The sequence below is a fragment of the Hydra vulgaris genome, chromosome 12 (genome assembly GCF_038396675.1).
Source record: "Hydra vulgaris chromosome 12, alternate assembly HydraT2T_AEP".
Lineage (NCBI taxonomy): Eukaryota > Metazoa > Cnidaria > Hydrozoa > Anthoathecata > Hydridae > Hydra > Hydra vulgaris.
The window spans coordinates 36440001-36459750 of NC_088931.1; the positions used below are offsets into that span (position 1 = coordinate 36440001).

General features: G+C 28.5%; 1 protein-coding gene across 1 annotated transcript; it reads right to left on the bottom strand.

The window, feature by feature from the left end:
- Positions 1-2061: 2061 nt before the first annotated feature.
- LOC136088090 (uncharacterized) lies at positions 2062-2787 on the bottom strand. Its single transcript, XM_065811747.1, has one exon. The coding sequence runs from the start codon at positions 2785-2787 to the stop codon at positions 2062-2064; it is 726 nt and encodes a 241-aa protein (XP_065667819.1).
- Positions 2788-19750: the final 16963 nt, after the last annotated feature.

Below are 19750 nucleotides of genomic sequence, written 5' to 3' on the forward strand. Positions count from 1 at the left end.
ATTTATAAAAATTTACTAACTGAAACATATCAATAATTATTATAATAATTAGTATTTTAGTTACCTAGCTAATCATACGTATTTGATTCATAAAACGTATTTAAATATTTTTATTATGCCGCGTTTCGTAAGTGTTTTTCCGTAATGAAGTTGTTTCGCAAGTTTCAGTGCGAAAGAGTTTCGTTTCGAAAGAAATTTGGTTTTTTATCATTATTTCAAAAAATAAAACCTTAAAATGTTCATATGTTGCAATACTGAAAATAAAATTTTATTATAAACATTTTGGTATATAAAAAATTTAATTTTTACAATTATATCAGTTTGGCCAACAAAATTTTGTTATAGACTCCGAAACGTCGTTTAGCGAAATAGCTCATTTCGCAAGTGCGACTTCCGTAAGCCCTATTTTCGTATGTTGCAAAATAGTTTTGTTTCGTAATTCAACTTGCGGAAGACAACATTTCGTAAGAAGCATTTGCGAAATGAACATCGGCGGTTTTTTTTGTTACGTAAAATTCGGTACGAAAAAAGAAAATTCCTTATTCTCAATATCCTTCCGAAAGAATTTTATTTTTCCGGAATTGTACGAAACATTCCGGTTAACAACTCTAATATAAACCAACTTTATCGGCATCAAAGTCAAGGTTTTTTTAAAGCATCCTTGCTTTATAGCTGATAGCACAGTTTATAAGGTTCTCTACCATATTATGATCCCATTTGAAGTTTTTTCTTTTTGTTTTATCAATAAAATCAGCCATTTTAAGTGAGAGTTGCAGCAATATAAATAAAACTGCAACTAATAAAATCGAAAATTAATTGTAAATTATAAAAGCAAAACAACTAAATTTTTAAGTACACGGAAATTGCCAGTTTTATTATTAAATTTATCATTTTATGCGGAAGCTTATAAATTTAAAAAATGTAAGAATTTGTACGTATGCGTACAAGTTTATATATGAAATAAACCAGCCCGTTTGCCGAGATCTCGGCAAAAAACAGTGAGATATCGCTATCCGGGCTAGCTCGTTTATTCATATAAACGCAAAATAAAATTAAGTTTAAATATTGATGACGTCGATATCTCGGCAAACGGGCTGGCTCGGCAAACGAGCCAGCTCGCTTTCCATATAAACAGGCCCTAAGACGATCTTTTTTCTTTTGGTATTGGTAAATTGTAAGTTGCTTTCCTTCTCTGGTGCTTGCTGTTATTAAAAAGAACCTAATATCTAAAGTTACGTGGTCTTCACTAAATGCCAAGACCAATAAAACCTAGCAAAACCAAGAAGATTATTTTATATAGATAAGGCTGCCATTGTCCCGATTTTTACGGAGGAGAGCACAATGCTAAACTATTTAAAGCTTTTATAGTGTTCTTCAGCGAAAAAACCGTGACAATGGCAGCCCAAACAGATAAATTTGTATTTTATATTTTTCAGATAATATATCAAGTCAAATTGTTATTTATTTATTACTAACCTGTATTACGGGTTGCTTACTACTAGTATATATAAATATTTCTATAAAAAAAGTTGATGTAATTATGTTTGCCGATGATACAAACTTATTTTATTCCTCAAACTCAATCAAAGACCTTTATGAATGTATGAACAACGAGATTAAAAGATTAAATATATTGTTGAAATTATATAAGTTATCACTAAATACAGAAAAACAAAATACGTATTGTTTCATTCCAAAAAATAAAAAAACAATGTACCAATTATCCTTCCCTCACTAAAAATAGATATGGTAAACATTGAGAGAACAGAAACAACTAAATTTCTTGGGATACTTATTGACGAAAGCATAACTTGGAGAGCCCGTATACAATAAACACCAAAATTTCAAAAAATATTGGAATACTCTACAAAGTTAAACCAATGTTTAACTTTGTAGAGTATCCCAACATAATCTTAAATCCCTTTATTCATCCATACACTTAACGGGTGATGTGGAAGCTATTGGACAAAATAAAAACGTCAATAACTTATTTATAAATAAAAAAACAAACTACTATTATATTTTTTTTAAATAAAGCATTTATCTTTTAATAAAAATATATTATTTTTTATATGAAAAAACACCACCATCTGCAATTGATCTCAATTTTGCTCTGACGCCTTTCATATGCGACTGTAAAAAGTTTAAATCAATTTCTTGTAGTTTTAGTTTAATGCGATCAATCAAAACTTGCTCTGTTGAAGCTTGCCAATCTCCCTCGTAAACCTTCTGTGCCAAATGTCCCCAAAAATTTTCAATTGGTTGTGCTTGAGGCACATTTGGGGGATTGGATTCTTTATCAACGTAATAGACATATTGGTCCATCCAATTTAGAATATCTTTAGAATAATGAGAACTTGCTAAATCTGGCCAAAATAAATAGTTAAAGTCTCCATGATACTTGTGAATAAACGGAAAAAGTCGTTTTTCTAAACATTCATTAATATAGATTGATGAATTGATCGCTACAGCCTTGGAAGTGCGAAACAATGGTTCGGACATACCACGGCCAGATATGGCTATCCACATTAATAATTTTTTTGGAAATTTCTTTTTTCCTATAAAACGAACACTTTCTGGGCATGTCTTTTTGTTGTTTGTGTAGTATCCAGAATTTCCAGGCATGTTGTTCCCTGCAAAACAAAAGTATTTTTCGTCATCGATGACTAGAAGCGATTTTGTGTTATAGAGTTGGTTAACTAGTTTCCTGCTTCTTTTCTTTGCCTTTATTTGTCGTTCTATAATGTATTTTGGAGTCTTTTCACGTTTTCTATATTTAATATTCATTTTTTTTAACTGACGACCTATTGTCGATTGATTTACACCGAATTTAATACCTATTTTTCTCTGACTGACCCCTTTTCGATTGTTGACAAGTCTCGTTAATTCGGCTTTCTTTTCTCTAGTCCAGGATGTCGGACGACCAGGGTGCTTTCAATCAGAAAACGATTGAATAGTTTCAAGTCTTTTTAGGTTACCATATATTGTACTTCGAGCAAATCCTTCCTTTTCAAAATGATTTACGATTTTTTTTTTATATATATTAGGTTTATTTACAAAAAACATTTTTAGTCGCTTTCGAAAAGATTCTCGTTCAGCTGCATTTAACCTCATTTTAAATAATTGTGTTTCAAATAATAAAGTTTATATTTTATAGAACGTTTATGCCTACGCATAAACCACAAAAACTAATTATTATGCTCAAATAGAGAAATTAGGATTTGTCCGATAACTTCCGCATCACCCGTTATACATCCAAAGTTATCTTACAAAGGCTTATACTACATGGGCAAGCATACATGAATCCAAATTGAGTATTTATATAATTCAAAAACATGCATCAAGGTTAGTTTGTAATAAAGAAACCCACTCATGCTGAACCCTTACTAAAAATCTTTAATGCACTAAATGTTTACCAAATTAGCATCTACCAAAATGTACTATTCATGCTTAAATACAAACTTGGACTAGTCTTTGCATTTTTTAGATAACTTTTTTCTATTTAACTCTAATAGATATATAACAAGAGCAACAGGCAACTTCACATTGTTTAAAAGAACAACAAAGTTCTCACGGTTTTCTATTTCCTACCGGGGTCCGTACCTATATTTTTTCTTTTTTAATTTTTTAATTTTTCTGTTCATTTAACAATATTTTCTAGTAAAAATGTCGTTGGTACATAATATATGAAGAACACGGAAACTCGAAGAGGATCGTATGATCCTGTCACCGAGAACCGTTTAACAATACAAAAATTATAAACCAATTATTTCAAAAAAATATAAAATGAAAAGTAAATACCGTTTAAGAAAACCTTCATACAAATAAAATACCGATTAACAAAACAATAAAAAATAAAATCAAATATTTTAAATTACATTTAGATAATACTTATTAAAGAGAAACGAGATCAAAAGAACTCAAAAATATTTTATATTGAGAAAATAACTTTTTTCAGTTTGTTTTTGAAAGTAGAAAAATTCCAACTTTAGGAAAAATCAAAATTTTTTAAAACTATTTGGTTCCACAAATAAGCTCCGCGATAAGATATAAGAGACCTTCCAACGTTTGTGTGCGAAGAATGTTGATAAATAAAATTTTCATTTCTTAGATCATATTTGTTTTGGGGCTTTATTGCATATAAATTTTGAAAAGGTATAGGAGCTAAGTTTATCTTACATTTAAATATAAAACAAAGAATGTTAAAAACATTTAATTGGTATATATTAAGAATACTCATTTTGCATGAGTAAAACGATCTTTAAAGTTTATTAGATGCTTCTGTTGCATCGAGTCCATTTAGTTTTTTCTATGTTAATTGATAACTTATTTGATTTAAACCATTTTGAAATTTTAGTTAGCTCTATGTTCATGTCATTAAATAGTGTTATGATATTATTGTTAGACAGAAAAAAGTTTGTGTCACTAGCAAACATTAATGTTTTTAAATTTAAGGCACTATAAAGATCATTAATATAAATGAGAAAAAGAAGTGGTCCTAGTATAGACCCTTGGGGGACACCACATGTTATATCTAGTAAATTTGTTGTAGAGGATACATCAATTTGCACATACTGTTTACGATCGCTCAAATTGCTCTTAAGTAATTTTAGAAAATTAACACAGATTCCATAATTTTCTAGTTTTTTAATAAGAATCTCATGATTTATCGTATCGAAGGATTTTGATAGATCTATGAACACTGCAAGAGTAAATTGTGATTTTTCAAACGAATCTGCAATATTTCTAGTCAGACGAAGCACTGCGTGTTCAGTGGAATTATGTTTTTTAAACCCATATTGGGTTCTATTTAGTATTTTAATTTTAGAAAGATGATCATAAATTTTATTGTAAAGGATCCTTTCAAAAATCTTTGAAAAACCAGAAAGTACAGAAATTGGACGATAATTAGTTATATTTGATAATTCCCCAAACCCCCCCCCCCCCCACCCCACCCCACTTTAAATATTGGTGTAACTTTGGCAATCTTTAGTTGATCAGGAAATATACCTTGTTTTATTGAACAACTAAAGACCTGAAAGAATATAGTTTTTATGATCTCGTAAGAACTGATTATAATGTTACCATTTATTTGATCTGGGCCTATCGCTTTATTGATTTTTAGCATTTTGTTAGCACATTCAAACTCTTTAATGGAAAGTACAAAGTTATTAAGTATAAAAATTATCGGAAGATTAAAATCATTAATTGTGTTAGTTATAATTGGAATATTTTTTGCAAAATTTGGACTAATAGTTACAAAAAAGTTATTTATGTGATTTGCTATATCTTTTGGGTTATATAAAAAATCATCATTGTTTTTAATAAATTTTGGTAAGTTGCATGTTTTAATTTTTTGATTGCCAGTAATTTCATTTAAAATTTGCCATGTGCGTTTAGCATTATTCATAAACTTCTCTAATAAATTTGAATAGTATTTTTTTTTTAAGCTTTTTTTTTGACTTTCAAAAAGCTTTACATAATTTTAATAAATTTCCTTATTTTTATCTGTTTTTGACTTTAAATGCTTTATATACAATTTTTGTTTAACTTTGGAAGATTTCCTGAGTTCTTTGGTAATCCATGGTGACTTTAGGCTTTTTTTGTTTAAGTTAACTTTGAATTGTGGAAAGTTTGCATCATAAACTTCATAGAATGTTCTAAAGAATGAGTTATAAACCACATTTGCTTCCGACGAAAAATTTATATGTTTCCAATGTAGTAATGATAGTTGTTCATTAAATGATGCAATATTTACTTCGCTGAAACAGCGTTTTAGGATAACTTATTTTTTTATTTGTAATTGTTCAATATCAGTATTTATTGAAAAGAAGATAGGAAAATGATCTGAAACATCATTTTTAATTAACCCTTTTTTTAGAGATTCATTAAAAGTGTCTGTTGTCATAATATTATCTATTAAGGATACTGACTTTAAAGTTACTCTTGTTGGTTTATTAATTAGCGGAATTGCACCGTTTTTAAATAAATCATTATATAAACTATTAATTTTGGAATTTACGAGATATTTTTATGCGTCTAAATTTATGTCACCAATTATGTAATTTAATTTCTTTTCTATTGTACATTTTGTTATCATATCAGTAATTAAAAAGGACTTGAAACTATTTATTTCACCAGATGGTGGGCGATAACAGCAACTTGAAAGTATATTATTAGTTTTTTTGGCTAAAATTCAATGCTTAAAACCTCTTTATCAGCATCAAAAATACTCATGTCAAGCCTATTTATAAACCGCATTCCTTCACTTACATAAAAAAGTACTCCACCGCCTCGTTTTTTTGTTTTACGTACTAAAGAAACAAGATTAAAACCTGGCAGGTGAAGATTCGAGTTAGATATAGCCTCGTCAGAACTACACCAAGTTTCTGTTAGGCATATAACGTTAAAAATATTTAAAGTTTCCTCAATATTATTCTTAAAATTTTCAAAATTCTTTTTTAAACTTCTTATGTTAAAATGTATCACATTTAAGTGATCTCGCTTAAGAAATTCTTTTAGTTCATTGTTATAAAGATTAAAACAATTGTTTAACAAAGCACCTGCTTTACTAAAATAAATTGAATCAGTTTCATTGTTTATTGTTTGAAAAAAGTCAAAAGAATTAAACTCAAAATTATTTGCATGTTTTGAGTCCACTTTTTAGTTTTTAAATATAGAAATAAAGGAATTTCGGTAAGAATTTAAGCTTAAGATATATGTAAATGCTACATTCATTTAAAAATATCAAGTTAATAATTTGAAGAATCAAAAAAATTAAAAATATCCCATAAAATATTAAGCATCAAACAATAAAAATTAATTTATACTTAATTATACTAATTTATACTTGGCGATTTTTTGCGTCAACTTTCTTTTCTACCCATTCACGAATGATTAGTTTGTCGTAGGAGATGAATGCATACTTTCCTTGTTTTCTTTCTCTTAACATTTTATCTCTTGAATCTTTTCGTATTTGAACAGTTTCGTAACAGAATTCTTCGTTGATATAAACGTTCATTCCTTTAAGCCTTACAGATCTCTTCATCATATCAATCTTATCTTTATAGTTTAGGAGTTTTACAATTATTGTTCTATTTTTTTTAGCATCTCTTGTTCCGGTTCTATGTGCTCGTTCAATTTTAATATTTTTGATCTCAAGCGTCTCCTCAAATAGCTTTAAAACTTTTAACTCGCTTTCTTCCCAGCTTTCGTGTTCACTTTCTTTTATTCCAGTTATCCTTAGGTTGTTTCTTCTCGATCGATCTTCTATTTCCCTTAACTTGTTGTTTATTTTATTTACAGCGCTTGTATCTTTTATCTGACTACTTACTTTCTTTGTTTGCTCTTTTACTTTTTCAAATTTTGATGCGACTATTTCATCGTTTACATGAATAAATTTTTTAATATCATTTAACTCGTTTTCTAAGGACAATATTATTTGATTAGATATCTCCAATGCTTTTGTAATACTAACAATTTTTGTTGAACTGTTTATAACGTTTGTTCAAGTTTATTAAATCTTTCGGTAATAATTTTTAAATTAGCAGTCGTAATTGCAGTAAAACTTTTTTCTAATTCTTTTAATAGCTTATGACTTTCTTCAACTATTGTTTTTTTGTTGTTCCAAAAGTAAGTTAATTAATTGTTCTATGCTTTCGATTGTAAGATCCATTTTTAATTTTTTTTTTTTTTTTATATAAATTTTTTCTATTTATTTGCAAGAAGATAAAGCACTTCCGATCGCTTGCGTATATACCTTTTTTTTTCATAACAAAATAATATCCAAAAAATATAACAATTATATTAATTTTATATAACAAAATAATATCCAAAAAATATAGAACTTTAAGTATTAAATAATCCTGCCACCTTGAAAAACAATTTAAAACATCTCATACTTAATATCAACAATTATTTTGATATGTATTAAACTTGACAACATAATAATACTAAAATATTTATTGTATATTGTTTAACCACTTTGAACTATATATCAAACAATCAGTTAAGCCCTTCATTAGGTTAACTGTTTTTTGTATTTTTTTTATTCTAGCAACATTTGTTATTAGAACCTTTGTTGTTATAACTAACTTTTACCTTAAGGATCCCTAAAATAATGACCATGACTCTGAGTCAGTTCATAAAGGCCAAGAGGAACCAATATGCTCTCCTCCACTTTCAATATCATCTGCTACACTCAATATGTGTTATCTAAAGGGCTGTGGATCAGAAAGGGGGTTTCAAACAATTCACCTGAAGCTAAGCTAAATGAATTTCAAAGTGACTTATCAGAGTCAGAAAGAAAAACTTAATCCAACAGAGGAGAATGCGATTTACAACCTGACTTGATAATAAATAATGCCAACCCATCTTTGTGGCCAGTAGATTTGAGTTAAAAAGATCAAGATGTAATCATTTTAAAGAAACTCTCTTTACATTTTAAATAAGAATACTTTCTTCTAAATTTATTTTGTCAATCTTAGCCTAATAAGGAGAAAACTAGAAGTAGATTTTTTGATTTAGAGCTTTGCGCTCTCTCTCTTGAAAACGAAAGCAGTATTCAAAAGCAGGGCATCTTCCCTTCTTTGTTTGAACGGAGGAGCCAGGCATCAATGGGGGAAACTCATAAATCGTTTGAAGCAGCATCAATCCAGCCCATTGCACTAAAAGCTCAACATAGATTGGAAAGAGACATACATTCGTATTACCAGTTCCACTTGAATAGATTTAGAGCTCCGGAAGCAAATCAATTCTGAGACTGGAGAACAATTCTTCGTGAAACTTTGGATGTGACTCTTTTCTAAGCTTCTACGAATTTAACTTTTCTAGGTAATTTATCATAAACGTCTCATAAATCAATTTTAATTTGTATAATTATTGTAAGAAATTAATTATAACTATTATATACAGTTATATTTGCAGTGAAACAACACTCGTGAATGGGAAAGGAAATGGAAAACTTATTGTCGGTATGGAGTTTATTGGTTGCCACAAACCCGATATTGCATCCTATTTGATAGATTTAAACAATCTCAACAAGAGGGCTCCAGAATGAGTGCGCATTCCCAGCTAGCACACACGGTGGGTCAAAGTATATAAATACATCCCGAAGGTCGGCAGTTTTCTCAGATGCAAATACAAAATTTATCCAATTTTAGTTATATCATAATTATAATAATGAAAACATTAATAACGACGTGATTAAAAACAGTTACCTAAATTACATTGGTCCAACGTATGAAATATATCGCAAAAGTTAAACGTTTTTCCAATCCCAACAATGACCCAATGCATAGAAATCAACTTTAATTCAACATATATAGATTAACGTTAGATTATATACATTGGATCAACATTGATCCATATACATAGGAATAACGCTGGATTATATACAGCGGATCAATGTTATTTTTACATCAAGAAAAGTAGATATAAAATATATATTTTTACAATTTATAAGAATTATTTTTCTCCCATATATTTAATTTGGTTACAGAAATATATTTTGCTAATATATTTTTCTCTTTCTTTTTTTATATAACGAAATATCAAGCCACAAGCAAATATATTTGTATTAAGAATAAGCAAACGTCATCAACAATGTTGACTCGTCTGAATAGATAAAATAAACTGTTTGATCGACAACACAATGAAGCCTGGAAAGATACATGCGGCATCTTACATCTTAAACAATTATAGAAACGCAAACCAAGAAAATCGAGTCTATTTTATAAACAATTCGAATGATTCTCTAAAAAGTCTACCCCTGTTTTATAACTAAATGCTTAAAAACTGGAACAGCATATATTGCCGAAGTGAAAACATTTCTAAAATGGCATATGAAACCAACCCATATATTATAATCCTTTCATAAAGCACATAAACAGTTCTCTAAAACCTAGACCTGATTCAGAGAAAAACAACATAACTAAGTTGAGAGATTTCAAAAGTATTTGTATCAGGATTTCTTGACTACCAACTAGTCAGTATGAAACCTCAACAACTCTCCAAAATTATAAACTCTTTTTTTTTTTTTTTTTTTTGTTTGTAATTATTTATTTTGCCGTTTAAAAATGTTTACATTGCAAATACATTTATATAAACTACTGGCTGGAGCAAGAAGAAGGCGTATTCAGTCTTATCGCCGAGCCCCATTTAAAAAAAAAATAATAGCAATAAATTCTACATTACCGTAACATAAAAATATATATAAAATAACAAATAGAAATTAAAACCGAAAATAACTAATGTAATTAGATATAAAAAATAGTTTTTTTTTTTTTTTAAAGAAGTGTTGAAAACAATTGCTAAAATGTTTAACAAATATATTAATAAAAAATAAAGTCAAAAAAATAAAATTTATTGAGGATAAAAGACAACAAGAAATGAAATTTCATAATTAATATAATCACTAGATAAATTATTAACATCATCAGTGATATTTTATATATATATTTTTTTATTTTAAATGTATTAATTTATATCAATTACTGATACAATTAGTTCTATTTTTTATAAGATTGTTTTTAGTTTAGAATAAACATTTAAAGTCGGATATATCCATAAATAATAATAATTGTTTTGATTCGTTCTTAAATTGCTCTAATGTAGTCTGTTTATTGTTAACAATATCTGGAAGCTTTTTCTACAGATTAGGTCCGCGGTATTTAATTGAATAGGAAGTTAATTTTAATTTATATTTTGGAGCAATAAAATTGTTATCTGAAAACTTTGTTGAGTATTTATGGTTAATTTTATTTAAATAAGATTGAAATATTTTTGGAGATAACCCATTTTTTGTTTTAAACATAAATAATAAAACTTGGTGTAAATTAAGTTTATACACATTTAAAACACCGAGCACACGTAAAAGTGGTTCGCAAGGAACACTTCTGTCGGCTCTAAATACTATTCTGCACGCATGTTTTTGTTTGTTGTAGAGTTTCTTTAGCTTTGTATGGTTAGTACTACCCCACACAATATTACAATAAGACAAATAACTATGGATAAAGGCAAAGTATAATTTTTTCAGGGATGATATATTTAGAAAAGGTTTAGCCCTAAACATCATTGCATTATTTTTTGAGATTTTTTTTTTCAATACTATTTATATGTGAATACCACTGTAAATTTTCATCCAATTTTACTCCTAAAAAATTTATGAATGATTCTCTTTTAATAAAAGTGTTATTAATTTTAAGATCTGGTAATTTAAAAGGAATATTTTCAGATTTACTTACTTTATGAAAAAGTATATATTTTGTTTTATCTGCATTTAGTGAAAGTTTATTACTTTCAAACCACTCACTAACTTTACATAGCTGTTCGTTAGCTATTTTAAAAAGTGATTTAACATCTCTGTGAGAAAAAAAAAGATTAGAATCATCAGCAAACAAAATTAGGTCTAAAAGATTTGTTGATAAGCATAAGTCGTTTATATACAACAGGAATAAAAGGGGTCCTAAGATAGATCCCTGAGGAACCCCGCAAGTTATGGAGTATGGAATTGTATTTGTTTGATCATAGTATAAAAATTGCTTTCTGTTTGTCAGATAATCTTTGAACCAAAGTAAGTTTTTATTTTTTACTCCGTAGTTTTCGAGTTTTGTTATTAAAATATAGTGATTTACGTTATCAAAAGCTTTGGACAGATCAATGAAAACTCCTAATGAAAAACAGTCATTATCTAAGGCGTTAGATATTTAATTGGAAATTTCAACTACTGCGTGTTCAGTAGAATGCTTATTTTTAAAGCCAAATTGTTTGCAATACAACATATCATTCTCAGTTAGATGATTATAAAGTCTGTGATACATTATTCTCTCTAGCAATTTTGAGAAACATGGTAATATTGATATAGGCCTGTAATTTAAAATATTTGACTTATCTCCAGATTTAAAAATTGGTGTAATACGGGCAATTTTTAACTTATCAGGAACAATACCTGACTTTAATGAGAGATTAAAAATGTGAAATAAAAAAGGTTCAATGACGTCAAATACTGATTTTACAATATTGACACTATTTTTATCATTTACAATATTGACACTAATATTGTGACCACAACAAAACCATACTTTTTCATTACTTAAAAAACAACCGTCCCATCCAATTCACAGAGTTTACACTATATAAAACTACTATATAAAATTTTACCTAAAAACATAATGAAATTACCACAAACCATTCAAGACACTATTTTAAACACTGGAGACATTATTTTAAAAACAGTATGAGCAACATTTTATATAAAGAATGGGTAAAATTATTCCTAGCAACAAACAAAAACAGCACAAACAACAAAGCAGACGAGATACGATACAAGCTAATACATTTCAAACAACCAACAAGTCAAATCTTTAAAAAAAGAGGATATACAACCGATGAACTCTGTCCCCAATTCATGAAATCAAAAGGAAACCTTTCACACATGATATTACTAGTAAAAAAGTTCAACCAATAGTAAAATACTCTACTACACTTATTAAAACAATCTACCCACACATTGCACACCTAAAAAACAAATACAAAACTTTTCTTTTTGCATCACCACAAAGTTTATATTTATACAATATATATATATATATATATATATATATATATATATATATATATATATATATATATATATATATATATATATATATATATATATATATATATATATATATATATATATATATATATATATATATATATATAATAATAATAATAAAATATAAAACAAATTTAATTCCGAAAAAAAATAAATGTAACGTTGTACAAACTTAAAATATAACGTTGAGTCAACTTTAAATACAACGTTTGGCCAACGTAAAATACAACGTTGCGCCAACGTTAGATACAACGTTGAATCAACGTAAAATATTAATCAATGCCGACTTAAAATACAACGTTGTTTTTTAGTTGTTTGGGAGACGTTGGATTTGTAACCAAAATTATATAAAAGCAACGTTGGTAAATGTTGGGCCAACGCAATGTGCAACATTTTTCTAACATTCTATTAACTTATGTGTGCTAGCTGGGATTACCTTTCTCCATCGTCTTAAAATAAGTTCATCATGCCGAAAAAATCCAAGATGGTAACTCCTTCACCATTATAGTCAATGGTACCCCTGATATATCTCATACTTCTCCTATATGAAAGAGTAACCATTCACTGGTAAATTAAAAAACGATTCTTGAGTGTTAAAGCTTTCGAGAAGAAGAAAGGAGCCAAATTATAAACTGATGTGATGTGTGCTAGGTTTGGATATTCGAAACCGTCGCAGTCAGGGATGCGATAATGCATCCAATATGTCAGATTCTTTCAAGGGAGCTCAAGTTTTATAAAAGCAGAATCATTTAAAAACTCTGTACGTTCACTGTAGCCAAGGTCGTCCCGAAGAGATTTTAAATGAAGGAGGGGGGGGGGGGGAATGACGTATCTATTTTTTCCCTACTAAGATCTAAAAAAAAAGTTCCTTGTTAACTAACATTTGGCAACTGCCATCCATAAATCCAATTTTGCCGACTCCAGTGTTCAACATCCTGACTAGTAAATTCAGTCGGGAGGCAAGACAGCCTCTTCGCCACCCTAAGGACGTCTTTAACTGTAGCACTCAAAGTCTGAATTTGGCTGGTGTGCACGGCGCACGCAGTTGAAACAGCCATTTAAACCAAAGTATTCTTTGGAAATGTTAAATCTTTGTTTGACAAGACAGAGCTCTTGTACCGACGCAATCAAACTTTTTGTCCAGAGGTTGAGAGAAACTTTGGCAGCTCTTAAAAATTCGATGGAAAACCTGGATTTGATTAGTAAGCAGCTCAGCCACTGAATTCGCAACTAAAAGAAAGTGTAAACTGAAGCGCTTTCACGATGAGTCAAACACAGCCCATTTCCACGACAGCCAAGCGATAGAATTCAAAGTGAACATTTTTAATGTTGATTTAGATAGACTGATCCAGTAGAGTGATTTAAGATTTGAGGTGAGCAAGATGTTTGGCAATATGTTTTCATTCATCTGGTTGGTTAATGATGACTTTTCCGTTCAAAACAAAGCTCGCGAACTTTCACGGTTTTATCCAAGAAGTGTGAACAAAGAGAAACTCATTAAAGAAGTTTGCTGTTTTATGCCCGAAAAACAATTTTCAAGCAAGGAAATTCACTGCAACTACTCAATCAAATCTTTGAGAAGAAGCTAGAACGTCTTTTCCCGTACATTTTCATCATGCTCCGAATTTTCAACACTATTCCTGTGTCAATTGCTGAGGGTAAATGATCGTTTAGTAAACTGAATATTGTAAAATAATCTCTCTATTCAACCATGGGACAGGATTGCGTTACTGATCTTTTCATTACTTTGATCGAAGAAGATTTGGCTAAAAAGGTGAGCTGGGACAATGTCATTGATATTTAGACAGCCAGGAAAGCTCAAAAAATTTATTTTTTAGGGAAATATTTATCTTTCTCGAAGGTCTTGTTGATTGACTTTTCTTTTATTAGTTTTAAAACTAATATCATTAATTTATTAATTGCTACGTAAACAAAACTTCAAAATTTGTAATTTCTTGGTTTGAAATAGGGGCGCCGATCTTCATTTTTAACCCGTGCGCCATTTTGCGCTCTCAAATGTTCTGGTTAGAGTTAACTTTTATAGTTCAAAAATAAATTCTATATTGAAAATGAACTAAATTCTATGCTCAAAATACAGGCTCGTAGGAACGTAAATTTTTATAAAGGGGCAATATTGCTGTCGCAGGTCAAATCTTTTTTGGGCGAATCAGAATAAAATTATGTAATTTGCTTGCAATGCCTAATAAAAAAGGTTTTGCTTTGCATTCTACTTAATTTAAAGCACAAAAAAAGAATAAGGTATATCTACAGACTTTCATGTGTGGGTGAATTTGCTGGCATATGTTAGTTGATATATTATTTGGAGAAATGTCGAAAAATGTTTAACTGTGTTTCTTTCCTATTAGCAAACTCTTTTGCAACTTTAACCATATAAATTGCGTCAGATTGTTTTCCTACGGTTTTTATCACGCCAGGCATGTAAAAGCCAATAATTGAATTAAAAACATCAAACCGATGATGAAATTCGACCATGGAGCGATTCTCATGCGATAGATGTCCCAACACAGCTTTATTTTACCTATCAATAAGTCCGTATAACAATGTTATATTGGCAGGTAATATTGATACATATGAACATGAACATGTTATATTATAACATGTTCATGTTCATATGTATCAATATTACCTGCCAATATTTCGCCACATATATATTTTTTATTATTAACCATCAATAGAATATAGATAATTTGGTATGACATCAAGTTTCCATCAATACTATCATTTGGCCTCCTAAAAAATGTATATATATAAAAAATGCCTAATTACTTTTAATAACTTTAACCTTATGGATAAGTTATTACATTACTAAAACTATTAAAGTTTGAGAATGTTGCTCAAAAGATTTATGTAAATATAATATTAAAACTATTAACGTTTGAGAATATTGCTCAAAAGATTTATGTAAATATAATATTAAAACTATTAACGTTTGAGAATATTGCTCAAAAGATTTATGTAAATATAATACAAGGAGATCCCATTTCGACACAAAGCCATTATTTATTGACGCTTAAGAATGACACTTAAAACGATATATTATCTGAACTTCTGAAATGTGATTTGAACCAGTGCACAGTGATTTAGAAACACTTGAAATTTGGCAAAAATATAGTTTTTTGAGTAGCAAAATTTAAACAATGTTATTAGCTAACTATTTTCTACAGTTTCTTATATTTCTAACGGTATAAAAAATAAGTACTGAAATAAAAGATTTAATTGTTAATTTTTGATTGAAATGACCGAAAACAGCTCTTTTTTATTGTTAAAATTTTATGAAATGACCGAAAACAGCTTTTTTTTATTGTTAAAATTTTATGATTATTAAAACTTAATTTGCTCCCTAAATACAAAACCTTTCATTGTATACAAAGATAATAGATAAATTTATGGTAATTTATAAAAAAATGTAAATAAGTATTCATACATCTTATAAAAAATGCATTTAAAAAATGCAATTTTTATGAGTTTAAACTGATTTTTATAGTGCTAGGACTTTTTACCTTAGACTTCCTTCGCGAAGCCAATTCTTTTTTTAAAGAGAGTTTGTATCATTCTGTCAGAAACTACAAAATTTAGCTGCCCCAATGTCGTATTAGCTTTTACATCATTAATTTTTTTATAAAATGAGCTTTTTAAAACCACGTTATTACAAAATAGGGCAAGTTGGGGCAGCTAAATTTTTTAGTTTCTAACAAAATGATACAAACTCTCTTTAGAAAAAGAATTGGCTTCGCGAAAGAAGTCTAAGGTAAAAAGTCCTAGCACTATAAAAATCAGTTTAAACTCATAAAAATTGCATTTTTTAAATGCATTTTTTATAAGATGTATGAATACTTATTTATATTTTTTTATAAATTACCATAAATTTATCTATTATCTTTGTATACAATGAAAATTAAAATGAAAGGTTTTGTATTTAGGGAGCAAATTAAGTTTTAATAATCATAAAATTTTAACAATAAAAAAAAGCTGTTTTCGGTCATTTCAATCAAAAATTAACAATTAAATCTTTTATTTCAGGACTTCTTTTTTATACCGTTAGAAATATAAGAAACTGTAGAAAATAGTTAGCTAATAACATTGTTTAAATTTTGCAACTCAAAAAACTATATTTTTGCCAAATTTCAAGTGTTTCTAAATCACTGAGCATTGGATGCATTATTTGGGTTTTAATTTTAGTTTGTTTATATTTCAAATAAAAATCTGCCTTTTCTCTCTGTTTTGTACTTTTTATTTACTTTTTTAATGATGCTCGTTGTGTGTATCAAGGTACCCCATGGGTGAGGTACCTTGAAACAAATTTCAATTTTTACTTTAACTAGACTCACAAGTTTAACCTGTTATATTTTTAACCTGGTAATTTATAGAATTTATTTTGTGAGTATAAAGTTCATTCTACAAATTAAAACAATCGCTTATAAAAATATGTATTAAAAAATTTGTTACAAAGCAAAAACCAAAAGTGTGTCAGGGAGCCCCACTCTCCTCTATGTAATGATTTTCTGGTATACAACTCACTCAGTTCTTTTTTCTAATTACTTATTGTATTTTCTTCGTTACTCTTTTTCCACTAATTCGTTTAACTGTTACTAATTTCATTTATTTTTTTAAATCAATTTTTTTTTCAAATATTAAAATACAATCCACAGTGAGCCAGAATTGTCTAAAAATGGCAAAACTATTTATGGGTTAAATATAGACATATGGTACATGGTAATAAGGGTTTTTGGGGTCAAGGTTTTCATTTTTGGGCTACATTTTAAGTTTGGAGTGGTTATGACCACACCAGTGGTAATTTTAGGGGTTGTCAAGGGTGATCCTGTAATGTACCAATGTTTTTCAATTAGATGGGGATGTTTTATGTCTAAATATAGGTAATTTTGGTGAGGGAATTTGAATCTGGGCATATTTGATTTTTAGGAGTGGTCATGACCGCTCAAGTGGTCATTTTAGAGGTGGTCAAGAGTGGTCTTGGAAAATCCTAATAGTTTTTCAATTAGATGGTACACGTTGTATGTCTAAATATTGGTAATTGAGATCAGGAAAATAAAACCTGGCATATTTGGTCTCTGGGAGTAGTCATAACCGTACAGGTAATTTTAGGGGTGGTCAAGTATGGTCCTGGGATGTTTCAATAGTTTTTTTTTTAATTATATGGAACTGCTGTTTGTCTAAATATAAGCAATTGAGGTTGAAGAATTTAAATCTGGCCATGTTTGATATCCAGGAGTGGTTATGATCGCACAGGTAGGTAATCATGGGTTATCAAGATGGTATTTTGATATTTTTATTTATTTTATTTACTTAATTTCTTTGATATTGTAAAAATAAACATATAACGTTCAATAAGATTGAACTTTATTCGTATAACTTTATATATATATATAAGAATCTAGGTGATGACATACATCATACATTAGTACATTAAGACCCCTTTGGCCTTCTCAGATTGATTGGAGTCTTTGACTTTTCTCTGACTTCTCATTCTGGACACGTTATTATCGTAGCTGCAAAGCATTTCAATCGTAAGATCATAGTTTGTTTGAGGCCTGAAGAATTTTATTGCGTAGTGCTTTCATTTGTTTTAGTGTAAAACAATAATATTAGAGTGTATGAAAATGATTATTTTTTACATATTATTTAATGTTTTTTAATTTTTTGGGCGTTATATAAATGAAAAAAACGTATTTGACCCATTTAAAGTACAGTTTTCTAGATGAAAACGGCATTTAAGAAAAGTTATTTAGACGACATTAATTCTAAAAGTACTAGATAATGTTAGGTATGTGACATGAAATTATTAAATTTGCTAAATATTATATTGTTATATACTGTTAGACAGAATAATAATACAGTATTTCAGTGGTGAAAAAAATATCAAAATTGAACTATTTGAAAAAAAGTTATGAGGTTTAAAGTTTTTTTTTTATCGCAATTTATTTTAACCAATTCTTGTCGAAATGTATATAACTTGGTATCAAAAGATAGATGTAAAAGTGTATAGGTGGGCGACATATATATACATACATACATATATATATATATATATATATATATATATATATATATATATATATATATATATATATATATATATATATATATATATATATATATATATATATATATATAGTTATATATTCTTTTAGATAAAAAGGAGTTATTAAAAACTACATTCTTAAACATTGTTTTTCTATGAAATAAATTTACTTGGGGTAAAATGAATTGTCATTTGCACCCTATTGATACAATTGCTACTGAATGTCCTTCAGCATTAAAGTCTCTAGAGACAGAAAAATATAAATTATTTGGTAATGATTGTGTAGCTATCAAAATTGTTTTGGCTATGAATAGAATGAGGTTTTAAAACGGCAAAGGTTATCTGTGGAGATTTGTAAATTTTTAAACCACAAAAAACTCCATTTCCACAGCACGTAAAGAAAGAAAGAGAAATCGCCAACAACATGCTCAAATTCGATTAATTTGTAATTTAAACTGTAATTTATAAGAGGTAGATTTGCAAGTGCCAAATATTAGAAAGAAAAAAAGGAAATTAGATCAAAAACTAAAGTTAATGACTTTTAGCCAGATTAAGAATTTGTATAAACAATTGTCTACAAAGCAACTGGATGATTTAGATGATGTTATGTCTGAGAGAATTGTTGGTAGAAAATTATGACATGAATGGCATGATACTAAAGAGTCTAAGTATGTCATATACGATGGTAAGTAGAAAAAGTAAAAAAAAGATTGCGAGACAAAGTTTACACTATTTCTTACTAGAAAAAAGATGAAACTGATTCTGAAGCTGTTGGTTATTGCATGAAAAATTCCAGCTGGTTGCAGATGTTGTATCAGGAGAATTAATATTTTCTTAATGTTAATGTGTATTATTTGTGTTTAATGTTAATATGTATTATATGTATTGTTTTTATAATTGTTATGTTTATTAATGGCAAAATAGACACTGCAAATCTTATGACTTGCAAAAAAGTATTGCAAGTGTTGTGACTTGCAAAAATTTTAACCAGCAAGAGTTGTAGCTTGCACATTTTTTTGATAGACGGCTCTGACTTACCTTCATGTGGTGTCTATCGTTAAAAAAAGTAATTATTTAGTTTCATTGGTTGA

Bases quoted from the DNA above. Each gene is read 5' to 3' on its own strand.
- LOC136088090 (XM_065811747.1), bottom strand. From the start codon at position 2,787: ATGAATATTAAATATAGAAAACGTGAAAAGACTCCAAAATACATTATA.